The 19,420-nt window shown below is 34.1% G+C and overlaps 4 protein-coding genes across 11 annotated transcripts; 2 read left to right on the top strand and 2 right to left on the bottom strand.

Moving 5' to 3' along the window:
• The first annotated feature begins 4,838 nt into the window (after positions 1-4,838).
• Positions 4,839-10,190, top strand: LOC107415286 (isocitrate dehydrogenase [NADP]). Its single transcript, XM_016023585.4, has 15 exons — positions 4,839-5,270; positions 5,542-5,585; positions 5,696-5,805; positions 6,235-6,272; positions 6,441-6,518; positions 6,752-6,805; positions 6,895-6,996; positions 7,103-7,191; positions 7,304-7,407; positions 7,534-7,602; positions 7,691-7,806; positions 8,400-8,434; positions 8,528-8,670; positions 9,123-9,245; positions 9,849-10,190. The coding sequence occupies exons 1-15, from the start codon at positions 5,009-5,011 to the stop codon at positions 9,949-9,951; spliced, it is 1,470 nt and encodes a 489-aa protein (XP_015879071.1). The 5' UTR covers positions 4,839-5,008; the 3' UTR covers positions 9,952-10,190.
• Positions 10,191-11,266: 1,076 nt separating this feature from the next.
• Positions 11,267-12,776, top strand: LOC107415486 (glutaredoxin). Its single transcript, XM_016023825.4, has 4 exons — positions 11,267-11,473; positions 11,565-11,653; positions 12,191-12,289; positions 12,446-12,776. The coding sequence occupies exons 1-4, from the start codon at positions 11,418-11,420 to the stop codon at positions 12,523-12,525; spliced, it is 324 nt and encodes a 107-aa protein (XP_015879311.2). The 5' UTR covers positions 11,267-11,417; the 3' UTR covers positions 12,526-12,776.
• Positions 12,777-13,250: 474 nt separating this feature from the next.
• Positions 13,251-14,571, bottom strand: LOC107415306 (cytochrome c-type biogenesis protein CcmE homolog, mitochondrial). The gene has a single exon (XM_016023611.4). It carries the CDS (start codon positions 14,358-14,360, stop codon positions 13,593-13,595), a length of 768 nt encoding a protein of 255 aa, XP_015879097.3. The 5' UTR covers positions 14,361-14,571; the 3' UTR covers positions 13,251-13,592.
• Positions 14,572-14,903: 332 nt separating this feature from the next.
• Positions 14,904-18,975, bottom strand: LOC107415294 (uncharacterized). 8 transcript variants are annotated; one of them, XM_048471394.2, is made up of 10 exons: positions 18,614-18,970; positions 17,850-17,928; positions 17,599-17,765; positions 17,069-17,102; positions 16,628-16,852; positions 16,145-16,234; positions 15,940-16,005; positions 15,755-15,846; positions 15,584-15,631; positions 14,904-15,382 (listed from the first exon to the last, which is right to left on the bottom strand). In XM_048471394.2, the coding sequence occupies exons 2-10, from the start codon at positions 17,925-17,927 to the stop codon at positions 15,262-15,264; spliced, it is 921 nt and encodes a 306-aa protein (XP_048327351.2). In that variant the 5' UTR covers position 17,928; positions 18,614-18,970; the 3' UTR covers positions 14,904-15,261. The 8 variants fall into 8 exon arrangements, with proteins under 8 accessions (XP_048327351.2, XP_048327350.2, XP_060672286.1 ...); XM_048471393.2 differs by having other exon boundaries at positions 14,904-15,115; positions 15,217-15,382; positions 17,599-17,928; positions 18,614-18,968; XM_060816303.1 differs by having other exon boundaries at positions 16,628-16,774; positions 17,071-17,102; positions 17,669-17,928; positions 18,614-18,973.
• Between the last annotated feature and the right edge of the window lie 445 nt (positions 18,976-19,420).

Here is a 19,420-nt window from a genome sequence, read left to right as displayed (position 1 = left end):
CTTGGGTCCGAAATGAACCAGCCTTATGTAAGTCGGTCACGATGGTTCGATGGTTTTATCAAATTTTTTTATTAACGAAATTTAAAAATATATTTATAGTTTATCTAATTTCTATAAAATTTATTTTTCTTATATATAATTTAAATATGATTTGAAATTTAATATTAAATTATTAATTAATTTTTAAATTATATCATAAAGGAATATTTCATATTAAATTTATTAGATTGATTTATATAAATCTAATTCTCAATATATATTTATATATGTATATAGTTTATCATGCCAATGTTAATATATTTGGCATCAAATAACATATAGTTAAAAGTTCTGATTAAATCCCGCGAAATTACATGGATGGTAAAAAGACTATATATTTTAGTCAATTACACGCCTCACTACATATGAATGCTTTTTGGACGAATTCCCAATAGTTTTTTTTTTTTTTTTTTTTTTTTTGTTTCCGCATGAAGGAAAGACTATTATATATTTGTTTATAAATTATATGAATTTGTTCAATTATGTCACTGACTAACTATTTACGTTCAGCCTCAAAAAAAAAAAAAAAAACTATTTACGTTCAAATTGAATATGCATGACAGAGAGTAATGAAAAGAAAATTAAATTTAAATAGAAGAAGAATCTATATGGTACCTGAAAATACGACAAAACAAATATATGGGGGAAATCAAGTTAGGTGGCCATCTCGTTATTTTATTTAGAAACTTTATTTGTTTTTATTTTGGCAGAAGTCCCTTTTTTTCTTTTTATTTTTTGGTGGATTTTTTTTCATTAAAGTCCTTTTTTTCGTAAACTTTTTTCATAAAAGTCGTGGTCGATCGTACTGACTAAAAATAATATGTAAGAGTTCATAAGCTAACATCTACATCCACAAGCAAAATAGATTAAAAAAAGACTTATCTCATCAGCCTCACATGCCTCAAAGTTGCTCTGCAATTTTAATTTCTTATTTTATAAATTTTACTTGCACAAACACAAGAATCTCTGGTAAGATTGATAAGTAACAGACAAGAGGCCCACATGATGAGTATTTTCAAGCACCCAAAGCAATTCAAACAAAAATTTGAAAGCCCATTTTGTTGCTGAATTCTCTTGTCCCCATCCGTAAAAACTGACTCTTCAATGTCCTTCTATCCTTTATATGGAATTTGGACAAGAAAAGGAGTCCCCAAAATAATTTTTTTGGGTTTTATAACTTCTTTGTCAGCTCAAGGATCAAAGTTAGTCCTGTAATTACAGCTTTATTTACATAAATTTCCAAGCTCATTTATTTATATATACCAAAAGCTGGAAGCCAAACCTTTCTTTACATGCATAACCAAAACTCTCTCACTTTTTTTTTTTCCCCTGCTTTATCATAAAAACAACTAGTTCGCAGCCTATTAGATCAGGCCAGGTCTCAGCAGCGCAACAAGAATGTTGTGAGCATTATTGCATTGTTGTGGGGTAGCGTCGCAATCCTCTTTGCTGGCGGCTACAGAATCTATATATGAGTGTATATACACATTCACTGTTGGGAAAGGAGATCCCTCTGCTGTTTGCATTTTGAATAGTAGGTAAAAGTGCGGTTGCTTTTTGTTGTTTTGTGAATGAACAGAGCAAAAGAAGTAGCTTTTTTTTGAAGTTTTCATTGGCTTTTTGTTGTTTGACGTCGTTTTCTTCGATTTCACTAATCAAATTGCCCCCATATAACTGAAGATGACAAGTCATTAGAATTTGTTTGCTTTTTGGCAGTGTAATATCTTCCTTGCTTTTCAGATTGGCCATGCGAGCATAAATGTAAGATGAACATTTTACTATTCAGTCATTTTTAATTGTTTTTTTTCCCTTTCTCATATTGAATTTCTCACCCCAAACTGAGATCACTTGGAGTCATAATTTGGAAATTAAGGCAAATACATAAACCCACACTGATCATAACTTTGAAGTAAAATACAGAGCAAAAACTGCCATTAATTCCTGATGACCAGCACCAAGCATTTTAAGATTGGAATTACCACAAACAAAGATATATATACTTCATAATTATGCTAAAATCTAGCTAGGCATAAGAGAAAATGGCTCAAGTTTTAGTGGTCAGAGCTATATTTCTGGCTCTGGAAAGTCAAAACCAGAAAAAACAGTAAGGCCAGCTGACATTGAACAATCTGACTCACCGGTTATGAAGTGGGTTGGCTCCATTGGGTGTGATTCTCTTCTGTTCTTCAGCAACATGGTTGCCTCGTAATCTGAATCCATGGCTGGAAAACCTCGTCTGCCCCATGTTCTTGCCCATCCCATTACTGTAACCGCTATTGCTGCCTCTCCATGTCTTGAAAAACACACCTTCTGAGCTAGAAGAAGCCTGCGAATTCGATGTAGCACGTTTAAATAATACACCTTCCAAGAGCAAGAAAACGAAGCAGATAACAACTCGTACTGATGATCTTCTACGTCTCATTGTCTCTCGGCTTATAATCTTGGCCAAATACACTTAAGTGATTTGAGAAGTCTAGAGGACCAAAAGTTTAGGGAGCCTTATCAAAATGGCAATATTAAGGTAAAGGGCATGGCCTAGTTGAATGGAAAAACAGGAGGAGGAAATGTTAAATGCAATGGGAAAAGGGAGGGAAAGAGATATACAGACTTGGAAATGGAGGTAAAAGTTATGAGAGGTTTCCCAAGCTCTCTGTTTTTAGTTTGTTTGTTTGTTTTATATTTTTTTTATAAAATTTTAATCACGTGGACTGAATCAAGGTCAGGCTTTTTGGAGGATGGGTGGTAAGTATTGATCATCCATATATCCCATTCCCGAGCTCGGAGCTCCTTTTTGTTTCCTTAGTCATAAAGTTGTTATAAAGTACATCAACATAATTTTGTTTTTTTTTCAGATTAGAAAAGTTGCAAAACATTTTACTTTAAATATAATAGAATATGTTTTTTTCAACTTTTGCAATCAATTATATGTGGTCTCAATAACTCTTGCTGACTCAATAAATTTAATGGCAAGATATATTTACATGTGTATCACTTAATTACAAAATCGTTACCTAGTACTCAAGGCTAAAATATGTGATTGCCATTTAAATTTAAATATACAAGTATTTTAATATAATGATGCATAGAGAGCGCATAAAAAGTACCATTTAAAGGGAGCTAATACGACAATATGCTAAAATCATGAGTCAGTGATCGTTATATTGTAATTATTGATAATATACAAGTTGTTAGGGGTGAAATCGTCCTAGTACAAGAATAAAGAGTAAGGTGATTTCCTACATTTAGCAGGATGATTGACTCAATAAACTTAGCAAGGTGAAATGACTCCTTCAGCATGCAGCAAGGATCAGTTTGATGGTTTTAATAAGGCGATAATTTGTAAATTTAAGCAAGGCGCTTAGCTCCATGCTAAACCAATGAACGCTTGTCAATAAAGAATGTTTATAATTTGAAGGAAATCACAAATGGCTAGTTTCGAAGATCAAGTTAAACATCAAAGATATGGATACATAATGTTGATGGAATAGAAGGTCAAAATTGTCGTATAGTTGATTTCCTAGATAAAAGGAAGTTTAGGGAAGTTAATGTCATATTGATCACCTCCATGCACAAGAAAGTTACTTTCCCTTGCTTCACATAATGGCAGAGCCATTTCCACTTCCATGTAACGAGGAAGTCATGATCTAATTATCTGTAATAAATAATCACTTCCCTCATTTACATATATATATATATATATATATATATATACATATTTAGGGTACTGTGTTAAATGCTTGGTTTATAAATGGAAAAAAATTTGATTGAAAAAAGAAAACTTATAATGGATATGAGAGCTTTAGATGAGAGAGTGTAAAATGTGTGTATGGTATTTATCAATAGAAAAATTTATTTTAATTCTTTTTCTTTTATTCTTGAATTCTTAAGTTTAATTTCACCATTTTGGATCTTATTTAATTTCACTCAAATTTTGACCATAACATAAGCTATTATGATTATACTAATGTTAAGAGATATGAAATTGTACCTCACCCAATTATGTGTTGAATGGTGTTCATTTGTTTCATATTTAATTCATATTGATTTTTCTACCACAACTATATTAGCATATTATTTGCCATATCAACAAATAAAATTGGTAAACAATTTAGTAAGATACAATACTACTACTACTATTTTTCAAACTAAGTTTGGATATTGTGACCTACATAGAAATACGTTAAGTCTAATTAGTTGATTCAAAATTTATAACGAACAATAAAAAAGAATAGTATATATGGTTTAAAATTTTCAAGTTTCTAATGTAGAATCATAAAATTAGAGAGATAAAAAAAAAAAACCCATTTTTCTTTTTGCTAAAAGAGAAGTTTTTATAAACCAAAAAAAACCCAAATAATACAGAAAGGCACAGGGAGTTTTAATATAAAAAAAAAAAACAAAAAACAAAAAAACATTTTTCATGACTATGACTTGACTTTAAATCAATCAGGTTGGCTATTATATTAAGCTTATCAGCAATTCAGCATGGTTAAAAATAGTGTACGTGATTAATATTCTTTCAATTTAATTATTTGAAAATTGTTTTAAAATTTATATAAATGGTAATTTAATATTCTATAAATCAAAGAAATTTTATCAATTTTAAATTATACAAATTTTATTTTAAAATGATGAACATATGTAATCTAATTATTTTAAGAAACAAAGTTGTTATTTTTTTCTTTTTTAAAGACCGTCGTTTCTCTCTTAACATGGGTTGGGGAAATAAAATATGCAAGTTCGAAGAAACGGCACTTTGTCATAGGTCGTCTGTAAATTGTGTAGCTCCTATTGAATACGCACATCGAATCTCAACCGTCCGATGAAAATGCTTGAAAGGATTGGACTCAAACTGAAAAATCAAGAAAGGTAATATAGTGCAGGCGAGTCCATCTATAAAAAATTAAATTGCAGAGTCCAAGCGCACTAAGAAAAAGCGTCCCCGCAAGCCACCGCAAAAAAAAGTTGAATGCTAAGAGCCAGAATTCGATTAAGCGCCATGTCAGGTGCTACAGCGATATCATCGTCAGCGTTATCATCATCTACAGCGTTCAGAAACCCTAGCTTGTCATTCCCTTCGAACTCGAACTCCAGGTTCTTCAATGGAGTTCTTACAGGGAATAGCGTTTCCTTCTCGGCTTCCTTTACTCGCACTTCGCTGAGATGCTACGCTTCTTCGTCGTCTGCATTTGATCGAGTTAAAGTTCAGAATCCTATTGTCGAAATGGACGGTGAGTTCTTAAAAATCATTGTGATTTTGAATGACGAGGAATCGTTGTAAGTGGCGTTTTGGTCGAAGTAGTTGAATTCAGTTTAGTTGAGCGAGGCCTTTGAATCCCAAAGTTTCATATTGTAAATAATCCCAGAGCTCAATTGTTTTCTCTGGCATTATGCGTATATGCGTATTTCTTTCCGAAAGTTGTTGGTAGTAGTTTTTTTACTTCATATAGAGTTCTTGTTTTTCTTATCACTTTATTTTATTTATTTTTGGTTTTATATCAGGTGATGAAATGACGAGGATCATATGGAAAATGATAAAGGACAAGGTATGAACTTCTTGCTGTTGAGAATTTTGTCATCAAGAACTGGAACTTAATAGAAGCACTTTGGTTGGTGGTTGGGTTCTAATAAGATTTGTTTTTGTATGAGATTGCAGCTTATTTTTCCTTATGTAGATTTGGATATAAAGTACTATGATTTAGGGATTTTGAACCGTGATGCTACAGATGACAGAGTTACAGTGGAGAGTGCTGAAGCCACTCTTAAGTAAGTGTTTTGGATTAAGATTTGCAATGTTTCACTAGGGAATTTTCAATTCCATGCTATATAGTTTCCTTCTTGGTTTTATTTGTTTGTTGGTAATTCTGTTGCATTGATATAGTTGATAGTAATACAAGGAAGTAGAATTTATGCTACACATAAACAATAGCACAATTTATTTATCGATATATGTAAATTGGCCAAGGTTTTATGGAAAATTTTTGGAATCATTGTAACTATGAGATTATAGCTTGTCATATGCACAAAGTTGCTTGTTATTGAGAATAGAATTTCAAGAATGGAGGTACTAAGTTGAGTAAACGATTAGTTGGGGGAGATGGCAATAAGTCTGCTGACTACTTGTTCCAGAGAAGAAAATTACTGAAATGTTCTTTTGATTGACCTGAATTCATTCTCACCCGTAATGCATTGCAGGTACAACGTTGCTGTTAAATGTGCTACAATAACTCCTGGTTAGATCATATGCTTCTTCTTTTTTGTCCTGAGTTTTTATATCTAATATTCTAATGCTTTAGCCTTTTATTCATAGTACACAGTTAGTTGTTACTCTTCCTTCAGATTCATGAATTACTATTGCTATCTATATTAAGAGTTTTGGCTTTCTTATTTATATTCTGCAGATGAAACCAGAGTGAAGGAGTTTGGGCTAAAGTCAATGTGGAGGAGTCCCAATGGAACAATTAGAAACATTCTAAATGGTTTGTATTTGACAAATAGTCACCTTGTTGTTACAGTGCAAATTTCGAACACATTCATTCACTTGAATAGTCTATAAATTAATTTAATCCTGAACTGTTGATGGTTGATTCTTATTGTTCTTCTTTCGTGGAATTGATTAAGATATTGCATTTTATCCCTTTTAAATCTTCATTTTCTAGCCATGTTTCTGAAATCTTGAAATGCTTCATGTGAATGTTGCTTACCTTTGCAGGTACTGTTTTCCGTGAGCCTATCCTATGCCGGAACATTCCCAGAATTGTGCCTGGTAATGTTTTTTCCTTTGTTGAAAACCTATATTCCTTAATGTGGTAAGATAATGTGAACACTGCTTAGTGCTTGGTCTATGATATTCAGGTTGGAAGAAACCCATATGTATAGGTAGGCATGCCTTTGGTGATCAGTATCGTGCCACTGATGCAGTTATCAAAGGACCTGGAAAGCTCAAAATGGTTTTTGGTAGGCTGTTTTTGGCAGTCCTCTTCTTTTTTTTAGGCATAGAAAGTTTTAATATCCAGGTTTTGTTTTTTCCTTATAAACTTATCTTTTAATTTCTATAATTTAGTCCCAGAAGACGGAGGCACACCATTGGACCTTGATGTTTATAATTTTAAAGGCCCAGGGATAGCACTTGCTATGTATAATGTGGATGAGGTTTGTCCCATCAGATATTTTACTTATTCATATGTGCTTTGCTGTACTTATCTTGATAAGTCATCTACATATGTTTATTGACTACAATAGCAATCGTTGTGTAATATGTCAGTCTATTCGATCATTTGCTGAGTCATCCATGGCAATTGCTTTTGCAAAGAAATGGCCCCTGTATTTGAGCACAAAAAACACAATTCTTAAGAAATATGATGGCAGGTAATCACTCTCTGTTTTAATTGGCTTTGTTCTGCAAATTCTGCAATGCTAAAGGCTTTCGTTGGTAAATTTGTCATATTAAATGCATTTGGTGAAGAATTTTTCATAGTTGTAGGATTACCACAGGTTTAAGGACATATTCCAAGAGGTATATGAAGAGAATTGGAGGCAGAAGTTTGAAGAATACTCAATTTGGTTTGTAACTTACCTGATGAAGTGTAACGTCACATTAAAAGGTGTAACATATTTTTAAACAAGCTTAGAAGGTTTACATGGTTTTCAGGTATGAACATCGGCTAATTGATGACATGGTGGCCTATGCAATAAAAAGTGAAGGTGGATATGTTTGGGCTTGTAAAAATTATGATGGTGATGTCCAAAGTGATCTACTTGCACAAGGTACTGCAGATTGTTTTTCTAACTCCTAGCAAAGCACTTCATTAAGGATTTTCTTTTTAAAGTTTTTTGAATTTAGACCGCAGAGCTTTTTGTTACAGCAAAGAATGTCTTGTAGTTTTCTAATTCAATTACCAATAATTTTACTGAACAAATGTGAAAAATTTTACTTGCTAAATTAAAAGAAGTGTGAGTTTGGGGATAGGGATCCTAGATGAGATGAAAGCTGTTCATGTTGTGTTGATAGGGATCCAAGTGATCTGCTTGCGCAAGGTACTCCAGATTTGTTTTTCTAACTCCTAGCTAAGCACTTCTTAAGGATTTTCTTTTTAAAGAGTTTTATTTTTGTCCTCAAGGCTTTCTGTTGCAGCTAAGAATGTTTTGTATCTTTCTAATTCTATTACCAATAAGTTTACCGAACAATGTGAAAAATTTTACTTGCTAAATTGAAAGAAGTGTGAGTTTGGGGATAGGGATCCAAGATGAAGGTAAAAGCTGCTCATGTTGTGTTGTTAGGCATATATTGTGTCATCTGTGTCTTTTTAATTCTTTCCTCTACTGGTGTCTAATGGCTTGTTTATTGTTAACATGTGTAGGATTTGGATCTTTGGGCCTCATGACGTCTGTATTGGTTTGTACCGATGAACATATTATCATATTAATGCTTATTTCTTTCTTTTGTTCCTGTATTACCACAAAGTCTTAATTACAAGAAGCTGTGCAGTTATCCTCTGATGGGAAGACATTAGAAGCTGAGGCGGCTCATGGGACTGTGACCAGGCATTTCAGGTTACATCAGAAGGGACAAGAAACAAGTACAAATAGTATTGCTTCGATATTTGCATGGACAAGAGGGCTAGAGCATAGGTAATTTTTAAATATTCTCGAATTTCTGTACTTTTTACTGGAGGAATCTATCATGTAACAAAATTCAATTATGCTAACAAGTAAAACTGGACGCTGGTTGCCATATCTGCATCCCTATGGGGAAAATATTTTTAACAATTTTTATGCTATATTTCTTCATTCCATGCTTGTGTATGCTGCAACATTTGGTTCAGTACATTCTTGTTTATAAGCTTTGATTACAATTTTCATGTTTTACTATGCTTTTATTTTCCCAATTGTAATTAAATTGTATCCATATTATATATGTTATTGGGCAGTATATGTCCATTCCTATCTATCAATTAACCTTCGATTCCTTTTTATGATTTGAAAAGATTTCAAATTATTATTGTTGTTTTTTTTCATGTAATCTTTCTTCTTATGAACTTTCCATTGAAAGCTGATTCTTTGACCATTACCGACTGTTTCAGGGCCAAATTAGATAAAAATGATAGGCTGCTGGAATTTGTCCGCAAGTTGGAGGCTTCATGCATTGAAACAGTTGAAGCAGGGAAAATGACGAAGGACCTTGCAATTTTGACACATGGATCCAAGTAAGTGTGACCTTTCTCGTATAATCTGCATTATTCGGGTTTCATTTATTATTAGTGGCAGTGATTGCCTTTGCTCACTTTTTGTTTTAGCCTTGAATATGCTTTAACGTCTTCTTTATTCTGTACCGACTCTAGAGTTCAAATAGAATCCTGGTCAAGTACTTAACCAAATGAAAGTGCTTGTTAGTTAATGTGGAAAGCGAATTTTTTTCAGATTAATTGCTACTGGTTCTCAACCTGGAAACTGGATTTACATTGTACATCTGATTGGAAAACTGCTATAATATAAGAGCACACACATATAGAGACATAATAGATAAAATTACAACTAAATGCCGAATTATTGGTTGGAATGGAGGCAATATATTTCTTTTTTTCTTTCTTGACATGATTTCTCCTCATGTTTCTACCATTAACTGGTTTTCTTGGATTTTAACATTGTTTTACATCTTTCATGGTTACATCGACTTATGTTAGCTAGTTTCCTTGTGTCGTTGAAATTTGAACGTGATTAGCAAATTCTCGCCCACAATTGTCTGTTACCTATATTTCAAATGGAGGTATACCACTTTTAACGATTACTGAAATGCTCCATTTATGCAGGGTTTCCAGGGAGTTTTACTTGAACACTGAAGAATTTATTGATGCTGTTGAACACAATCTTAGAGCAAAACTTCCAAGTACCTGCAGTGGTTTGAATAGATAGTCATTCTTGATACTTATTCTGGAAATCCGAACTAGGAAAATTTTTTGTGCTACTGAGACCTCGTTGCATGAAAAGTTTCCTCTTTAAATTTTATTTCGTTAGCAATTCAAAGTAGCCATAGAAATAATGGAATCACAAATCTTAGATGTTCTCTTTGGCTAGAAATTCTTATATGTTGGTTAATGTGTTTAAACTAATTTCCAAATATTCTGGACTCTGGGACCTCCCTATTTGAGAAAGTTGAGCTCTAATCAGTTTGCAAATGAAAAAAACATATAAAGGTTGATTAGAATTAAATAAATCGAAAAATCACCTTTTGGTACAAGTAAGAAAACTTTTAGGGTAGACTATCAACACATTGAATTTACCTTAACCATATGTTATTCACGATGGCCAAGCCTATGATTGATTTTTGAGAGTGAAAACTGGTATATCATGTTTATTCTACCTCATGTTACGATATGGGATTGATCTGGAAACTGTGGTCAGTGCTATAGCACAATATGCCATGGTAGATCGTGTGGGACCTATTCCTTGTGCTATTGAGAGATTATTTGGTACCTATGTGGAAGGAGGGTCTATAAATCGAATATTTTTTTTTTTTTTTAAATGGCATGCTGTGGTATGATGTATGTACGGTATTTTTTTATTTGGTACCTATGTACGGTATTTTGCTGTGGTATGATGTATGGATCTTGAAGTTTGGAGGGGGAAATTGCTCAAAAAACCAAATTTAAGGGGTAAATGGCAAATTGAAATTTAGTGAAAGTACAGTGGCACGGGGATGTTGTAATTTTTCTAATAAAAGAAAAAGAAAAGTCCATGCCAAAAAAAAATTAATAATTAAAATCGTAGATTATAGGGTTCCTTGTTTCATTAAATTCTAAAATTGTTCCTTCTTTTTTTTTTTTTTTTTTTTCCCTTTCACACAATTACTTGATAGATATTCCACCTAGCATTAATAAATAATTTTTTATCATAAAAAAATTGTTTAAACAATTAACATTACCAAACAATCAAAATGGGCAAATTATAACAATTTAATAGAAAAATACAAAAACAAACTATAAAAATCAAACGCGGAACTAATTCTGAACAAAACAAGAAAAAAACGGAACTAATCAATTGTGGTGCAAGTGCAACTGGCACTTGCCGCCCCAATCTTTTGGGCCAACATGATTTGAGGTTCAGTGTGAAATGGGCCCAGAGGAGCGAAGAAGCATTTTGGAAACGGAACCAATCGTTGACAGCCCTGATCGTTTCCAACTTTGCCGCGGACCATCACTCGGTGTGACAGACATGCACGGAATGATTTCCTTTTTGGTTGCAGATCCTCAGGGTATGAGATACAGCATTAGAAATGTACCCGCTCCTGGTCCTACATTGAAGCCAATTTCAGCTGTTTTGTTGTTCACAAACTGAGAAAGAAAGAGATTGTAGAGCGATTTTAGGGTTGAGATAGAGAGATGGCGTTGCCCAAGGCTAAGGAGATCGTTTCATCAAATCCCGTTGTTGTTTTTAGGTCTCTCTCTTTCTCGCTTTCTGCTCTTTGTGTGTGGTTTTGTGTCTGTTTGTGAAATGGGTATTTGATATATACTGATTTGTGTTTGCAGCAAGACCTACTGTCCTTACTGCGTGACCGTGAAGCAGCTATTCACTCAATTGGGAGCCACTTTCAAAGTCATTGAATTGGACACAGAGAGTGAGTTTTGCTATCAATTTCATCACATTCAAATATACGAACCACTTTATCCTTACGTAATAATTACCACTGGTTCTCAAATTTCGGTTTTATCGTTGGGTTGGTTTTCCAGATCTGTGAAATTGCTGATGCCTTTTTATTCCAGCTTTTTATCCCTGTAGCTGTAAAATCCTACAATTGTGGATGCTTAATTAATTACTTTCTGGGTTTTGTTACTGGCCAATTAGAAAGATTTCATCTCTGTTCGTTATCAATATCATGTTGAAACTTTTGGTATAGCATTTAAAAAAAACAAAAAAAAAAAAAGTTAATTAGAACTTTTGATTTAAAAGATTCTGTTTCTATTTTTTATTCACGAAAATCATATGAAAAGTTTGGTACGTTTGGCTATTGTTTTATACCTAAAAGGCGATATTGGTTAATCTGATCAATTGGGAATTGTAGTTTGTGTTCGAACGGATATAAACAAATCTTTGATGAAGTCTTATTCTTCCAAAATGAAACTGAATTGTAATTGGTGACCTTTCCTTTTTGAAGGTGATGGATCTGAGATACAATCAGCGCTGGCTGAGATAACAGGGCAAAGGACTGTACCCAATGTTTTCATTGGCGGAAATCACATTGGTGGATGCGATAGTAAGACTTCGTTCTAGAAGCTTAATAACATGCCTTATCTTTATTTGGTTTTTGGTTTTGGAACCATTGGGTTTAGCTGATAATAAGCCTTGATTATATTGTTTCTGTGTTTCTTTGCCTATTAATTCAATATTCTCTTCTCTTAATGTTCTGCAGATACAAAGGCCTTGCACAAAGATGGGAAGGTGATTACTCTGCTGACTGAAGCTGGTGCTGTTGCTAAAACTTCTTCATAAAACGAGTTCCGCTATCTCTGAAGGAGTAAAGAAGTAATCAAAATGTTATGGTATATGAGGATTATGGTTTTGTCTGATAGACTTTTTACCTAACTTTAAATAAAATTTGGGGACTGAATTCTGAATTGAGCTGTTTAGTGGTTGATATTTTTAAAGGGTCTATGCTTGTTTGAACTCTGGCTATACATAGTTGGTGGTACTCTGTTGCAGAAATATGGATTAATGAATGGTATTTGGTTTAGAGTGCTCAATTATGGCTTTGGAGTTCATCTTGTGTTCCGTAATTCATTTATATGGTCTAAAAATTGTGAAGATTATGAGCCCATTTTGTTTCGTTTCTATTAGCTTTTGGTTGAGACTTGGGATTTGAATACCGTTGTTGATCTCCCATCAAATCGGTGCGCAGCTTGAAATAGCAAGCTCTTCTAGTAATTTCCGATCGCCATCTGTCTATCCAATTCCAACCTCATATTTTGGTCAAGAGTCTCTGTTGTCTTGATTTGATCCACATATCGTCTCTAAGTTGTTGAGGTGGTGTTTGAATTAATTAAAGCTCACGTTTACAAAATCTAATTAGCGTCATTGCACTAAAAATGTGCATCCGGAACTTTCCACCTTCAATTCTAAATGTTCTTGTGTCCCAACCTTCCACCTTTACTGGAAGCCTTTCATTTTTTCTCAAAAGTTGAAAATTATTACATGAGGATACACAAAACACCAAGCCATAAATTTTGATGCGGTGCGTCATTCTCAATTAATGACGTTATTTCATTACTCATTTAAAGTGGAAGACCATAAAAATTAACCATGGAACTACAGAAGTATTGCTCATTACAACAACAAAACTGGAACTTTTAAGAACCTTAAGACTCGAGTCATCAAAATTAACTCTCTTTTTCAACAGAGATTAGTAATCTAGTCCCTCAATTGAACATTAATCAAATCAAATTAATCAATTCTCCTTCCATCCTATGTAAAAAATCGATTTATATCCAATATAAATCAAATACGACCCAAAAAAAAGTTGATAATAAAAAATCGATTCAAATCGTACGCCATTCATTGATCTATGAGCTCTTGAATTGGATCTCACTTTCTTCACCGGCTTCAATCTTCTTCTTATTCTTCTCAATTGCCGCTGCAACTTCCGCAGGCATGTACTTCTCGTCATGCTTTGCCAAAACCTCCGTCGCCGAAAAGTAGCAGTCGCCGCTCCTCGCCTTCCCGGAGACGCTCTTGGCCGATACCTCCTTCCGAATCTCATCCGTGAATGGCTTCACGAATCCTTCCACCACCACAGAATGCCCTTCCCTGAACAAATCAGGCAGCGATCCTTGGTATCTGACCAGGATATCGGTGATCAGGTCCGTGATCACGAACTCCATCTCCGACGACGATGCCGGGTGGACCACGCTTCCTTCCAGGACTAAACCCCCGAGCCTGAACTTGGTCTTGTTGGGGTTCGCCGAGTACTTCTCGAGAGCGTCGGTTGGGGTCACGTAGAAGACCAATTGGTCTTGGAAATTGTTGAGGACGATCACGATGAAACCGGCGATGCAGCTGAATGTCAAGGCGTAGGTCCATAGCCGTCGTGTCTGAAGCTGACGAGCTCGCGCTCCGATATCCACTTTGGGCCGGGTCGGGTTTCGACGTGCCGTCGAGAGTAATCGGAGCGTGAAAGGGAGGTCGCTCTGGAGTATACGGAGATCGGAGAGTGGGGAGAGAATCGGAGTGGGGGATTTGACGATGGGTCGGTGGTGGAAATACGACGTCGTTGTGGTGGTTGTGGTGCGGAATGAATGCGATCGGAGACGGAGGGCGAGACGAGCGGCCATTCGGGTTTTATTTCTTTACGGGAAAAGCGAGCAGAAAAGTTAAGGCCAAGCTGTTTAGGGTTTTAGAAGGCTTTTGAGGCGGCTAACAGAAAAGCGAGCGAAGGTTCGTTACAATTCTCTACACGTGTTCAATTTCTATTTCTAAGCCGCATAACTTGTAAGTTTCTATCCTAGCAAACAAAGGCGCAAAAAAAAAAAAAAACTTGTAAGTTTCTAACGAAGGCATATTAGATTAGATTAAATTAAACCAAATTGTCAATTTACCCTTTGACAAAATTAAGATTTTATTTTGGCTTAATCATGATTTTTTTTTGTATATCCCAATATTACTTTTCATATAGTTTTATCTCTTCTGAAAAGATTTATTAATAATATACCATGGAGTTATTTACTGGCCCCAAAAATAAAAATAAAAATAAAAAATAAAAAAAAATAAAATCTAAAAGCTCCCATTAATTAAAAAACTTAAATTTAAGGTCTATAAAAACTTCATCTAAAGTTGAGCCAAATAATAATTGTATCAGTCAAAATAAGACAGTTGCATATTTGAAATTATATATAACAAGCTAATAGGTTTGTTCCAATTCAGTTAAAAGGTTAGACTTAACAAAAACTAAAATAAACAAAAAGTCTAGCAAGAAATGAAGAATTGAGGTTCTTAACACAAGTTGGTAAACAATGAGATTAAGAATCCAAAAAACTGGCATCTCCGAATCATAGCCTATTTGTCTATAGCCAGTATCACAACCCCCCTACTGCACAAAAAGAAAAAGAAAAACTCTCAAGAGAAACCAACCTCAAGAAATGTATAGAACATTTGAACAGCTCATTCAAAACCAGGTAACTGAATACTAACTAGTTTATAAACTCTGAATTCATTCATCATTGAAAGAACTCATCTTCAAAGTTGAGAACACTGATAGGAGGAGGGAAACCGTTTAGACAAGAAGTCATGTTTTAGTTTCACTATGAAAGCAAAAATACCATAGCAGGGCAAATGCATTACTCCTATCAATAAGTACCTGCAGTCCAGTACCCAAAAACAAAACCATCAAATATCTTTCATTGTCATAAGGAATGTATATATAGTGTGTCAAAAAGATGCATCAAATACCCTTTTGAATGTCTTGAATGTAGAAGAAAGTGAACACCAAATTATCAGAAAATTAAATTAATTTGGTAATGGCTTGAATATGTGCCTTAAATAGGCAGAGATAACATACCACAGAGGAGCATACTTTGACGACAAGTCGAGAAATGGATATGGCCACCTGTAACAAAGAAAAACCTCTTAGTGATTTTTTTTTTTTTTTTGGTTGAATGAAAAACCTCTTACTGATTTATGTGACCATTCGGTCTCAAAATATGAAAGACAAAATCATAACAATAATTACCCAATTGAAACAAAGGCATGAGCAATCCACTGGAAAATGACGTAGACACTTGTCCATAAAACAAAGAAATATATGCGAAACAGGGGGACCCGCTGAAGAAATAGGTTGAAGAAATTCAATATGGGAGAAAATATACAACTATAAATTTTAAGCAGCAATTGTACATGTATCCAAAGTCAAAATACCAAGCAATTCAAAGCTGTATCACCCAGAAGCAGAATGGCATTGACTGTATGCATGTTAACAGTCATCTACATAAAATGAAGATAGCAAGTGTTAAAATACACTAGAACTTTGGTAATAATAGAGAAAAAGCCTCTTTACATCCACACAGAAGAGGAAGAAGAATAAAGCAAAACAGAGAGAGGATGCAGAATATCCGGTACTTACAAAATTTAGATTGTAATCTTTGATGGTGATAAATGGAAATATAACAACCCAATAAACACAATCAGTAAGCATCACAGCCCCAGCATTCATCTGTTTATCAAAAATTAATACAAGTGAACACGAATGAGTGGTTAAAAAATATGCAGCCACATGAAAATATGTTTTATTTTCATCTTTTTATTAATAAAAAGCATATAATTTATTGACTTCAAAAGTAATCTTGATTAAAAGAAACCCATAATTAATTACTAGACCTCCAAAACAATAACTTCTGACACTCAATGACTACAAGTTCAAAGCCATCAACTGAGTGGTAATAACTGCACTAGACAATACAAGATATAGTGAAAGTAAGAACAAAAGAAGCAAGAAAGTGTGGTAGACATAAATAATAGATAAATTTAGAGAAAATGATTTAGTATAATATTGGTTTTCTTAAAGGTTGTGCACCTAGATTATTAACTCTTGGGAGAAAGAATTTACCTGAAATAGAATTTCAAAGACATAATTGCAAGTCCTTGGAAGTCCAGTAGTATGTCCATCTTCCTGAAGATTTAAGGCATTTTTCTTTCTGAGTATGCTGGTAGATTCCTCAGATATGAGAGGCACGTATGGTCCTTGCTCTGTATCTGTCCGAACATGACAAAACCTTAATCTGTTTAGTTTGTTATACTGGTAACAGCCATAAATGGAGAGCAGAGATCCACACTGCAAAAGAAAATTAAACAAACAATGAGATTTGGAGGTCCAAGACCCGAAGATAACATACAATTAGATTACAATGCACAAAAATGAAAGGTCTACCAATGAGAGTCATGCGTCTTACTGCATCTCAGAATGACACTTCATGACAAGAAACTTGACATATTGTTTACAATCAGTTTAGGTTCTTGCATAAACTTTTCAAGGAGACAAGAAGCGTACCCCAAAATAAATAGTGACCAAGGTAAAAGTCCATCTGTCCATAAAAATACATAAGAAGATCAGTTAAAAAAAAAAAAAAAAAATAGTAATGCTCTTCACAACTTGAATTAACAAGAAGATTGGATCTTTTAGAACATATGGCTCCTAATATATTCCACATCAGTAAATTAATGAATCTATGTAAATGCCCTCCAGCGTTCATTGGTAGAGTGATGACCGTTAAAAGAAGAATCATATGGTGAAGCCAAGAACTTCTATTATCTGGTAAATGGCAATACATAGCTTCTCACCAGCAGTAAGTATACAAAAGCAAAACTACATGTTCTGAAAAATTTGTAAACTCACCACAGGGGAAACGTAACTCTATAATAAACTACATTTTCTGTTTTAAAACTGAAAGAAAGAACGCCATCCATAGATTACTATGCACCCAAAAACATTTGAATATATAAGCCTTGTTCAATTGTTGAACATCTGTTATATCTTGTTTCTTTATATTCTACATGAGCACAATATAAGAGAAAGCTTACTGAGTATAATAGTAAAATATGACACCTCCATTAGTTTCTACTTTGACAATTAGCGATGGCAAGAGCATACAGAATGCAGCGACGCGAAAAACCAGCAACCAAATTGGGTGGATTTGTTTGAGGCAGGGCTTCCATGAGTCATTGTCATGCACATTCTCATTAACATCCTGTTCAGTTTGTCCTCTGCCAGATGTCAAACGACCTTCATATTTCCACATTATCACAAATGCTATAATCATAGTCGTAATTACCCAAATTGCACATAGAAGGACCCTCCAATTTAACCAATAACTCAGGTTGGTAGAATCAACTGTAACCTCTAGCTCCATCCTGCTAGGGAAACCATGATGTCATTACTAATTTTACTCAAATGTTACCACACAAATTCTTATGTTTGTAATTAAGAAATAAAGTAAAGTCTTTAACTTTTGTTTTCATCTTCTGTAACTGAATTCCTGATAAAAGTTCCCCACTCAAAAGAAATTAGGTTTTTGACATAAGAACATGAGAACATGAACATTATAGTAATACTGATCAACTTGTTAAATTGCTAGTTACAAAAATGATTTTGCTATTATAAGCAACCCTAAACTTGGACTTATATTATAATGGTGAAAATAGACACTTATTTCTAGCTATATTCAGCAAATAAATAAAATCAAATACAAGCTAGATGTTTAAGTTTCAAAAAAATGGCTAGTTATATAGATACGATGGTGACTTATATAGGAGATGTCCTAGTCTTGAATGCAATTTAGCAGGGGGAATATTATTCATGTTTAACAATGGTATTGTATCTTCCAACCAAACCCTAAACTAAATCAATGTTTTTTTGGCTCGAAATTTTCATTAAACGGGTGAAAATAACAATGTAGTTGAATCTGTGTAAGAAAATATAATATAAACAAGAATTAAGAGAAGCAACAATGACCCTTTAGTGCTAAAATTGCTCAATCAATAAACAAAACAAACAAAAGAAGAACGAGAAAAACCCTGAAAGCAGAAATTTCTCTACCTGCCTATCTCTTTGCACTGTTTGATTGCCAAGAAAAGGAAAAGCGGTGGGGAAACTAAATAAGAACTGAGGCTCTAGAATCAGTGCCTTCACTCATCGTAAATATCCATTTATTTTCATTCCATTTTCTCACCGACCAAATTGGACGAAGAAAATAGGAATTGCAGTTGAATGGTGGAGTTACTTCAACACAGGCAATAAAAGGGTCAAAGAGGAAAAGAAAGCTCGTTTAGCAAAAGGAGAAAATGTGAAGCAGAGACGGTCTCTTGGTCATTTTGCCTCTGTCTTTTTCTATTCTTTGCTTGATTGAATTCATGTTTTTCGGATCACGAAAATGACGCTCTCTTATTTAGTTTTGTTTTTGGGGAAATGAGCCAGAAATTTTATATTTGGTTTTATCCATTATCCATTAAAGCGGTTCCTTCTGAGTTTGTCTCCTCCTCTGATCTCTGACAAATGTGTGAAAGGGATCACAACTCTTTATTTTTCTCTAATTTTTATTTGCATTTTCTTAAGTTTCACTACATTGTTTAGCGTACTGAACTTTCCAATAACAAAAATTAAATTTTCACAAAAAATTGTTTTATTATTTTGTAGCAAATGAAGCAATAGTCCGCACAAGTTCAAAGAAATCCACGTTGCTACAAAGATTTTCCCTCCCTTTCTGTTTTTCATGTGACGTACGTTACGTTCTAAACAACAGGCCATCTCAATACGACAACGTATTGCATTGCGGTGCGCCTTACGGCTACAACACACGCCAGTATTTGTTTCGTCCAAATCCTGAGTTCCTTACGCACCGACCTA

This window comes from Ziziphus jujuba, chromosome 4 (genome assembly GCF_031755915.1).
Source record: "Ziziphus jujuba cultivar Dongzao chromosome 4, ASM3175591v1".
Classification (NCBI taxonomy): domain Eukaryota; kingdom Viridiplantae; phylum Streptophyta; class Magnoliopsida; order Rosales; family Rhamnaceae; genus Ziziphus; species Ziziphus jujuba.
This window is presented reverse-complemented; position numbering and strand designations above follow the sequence as displayed.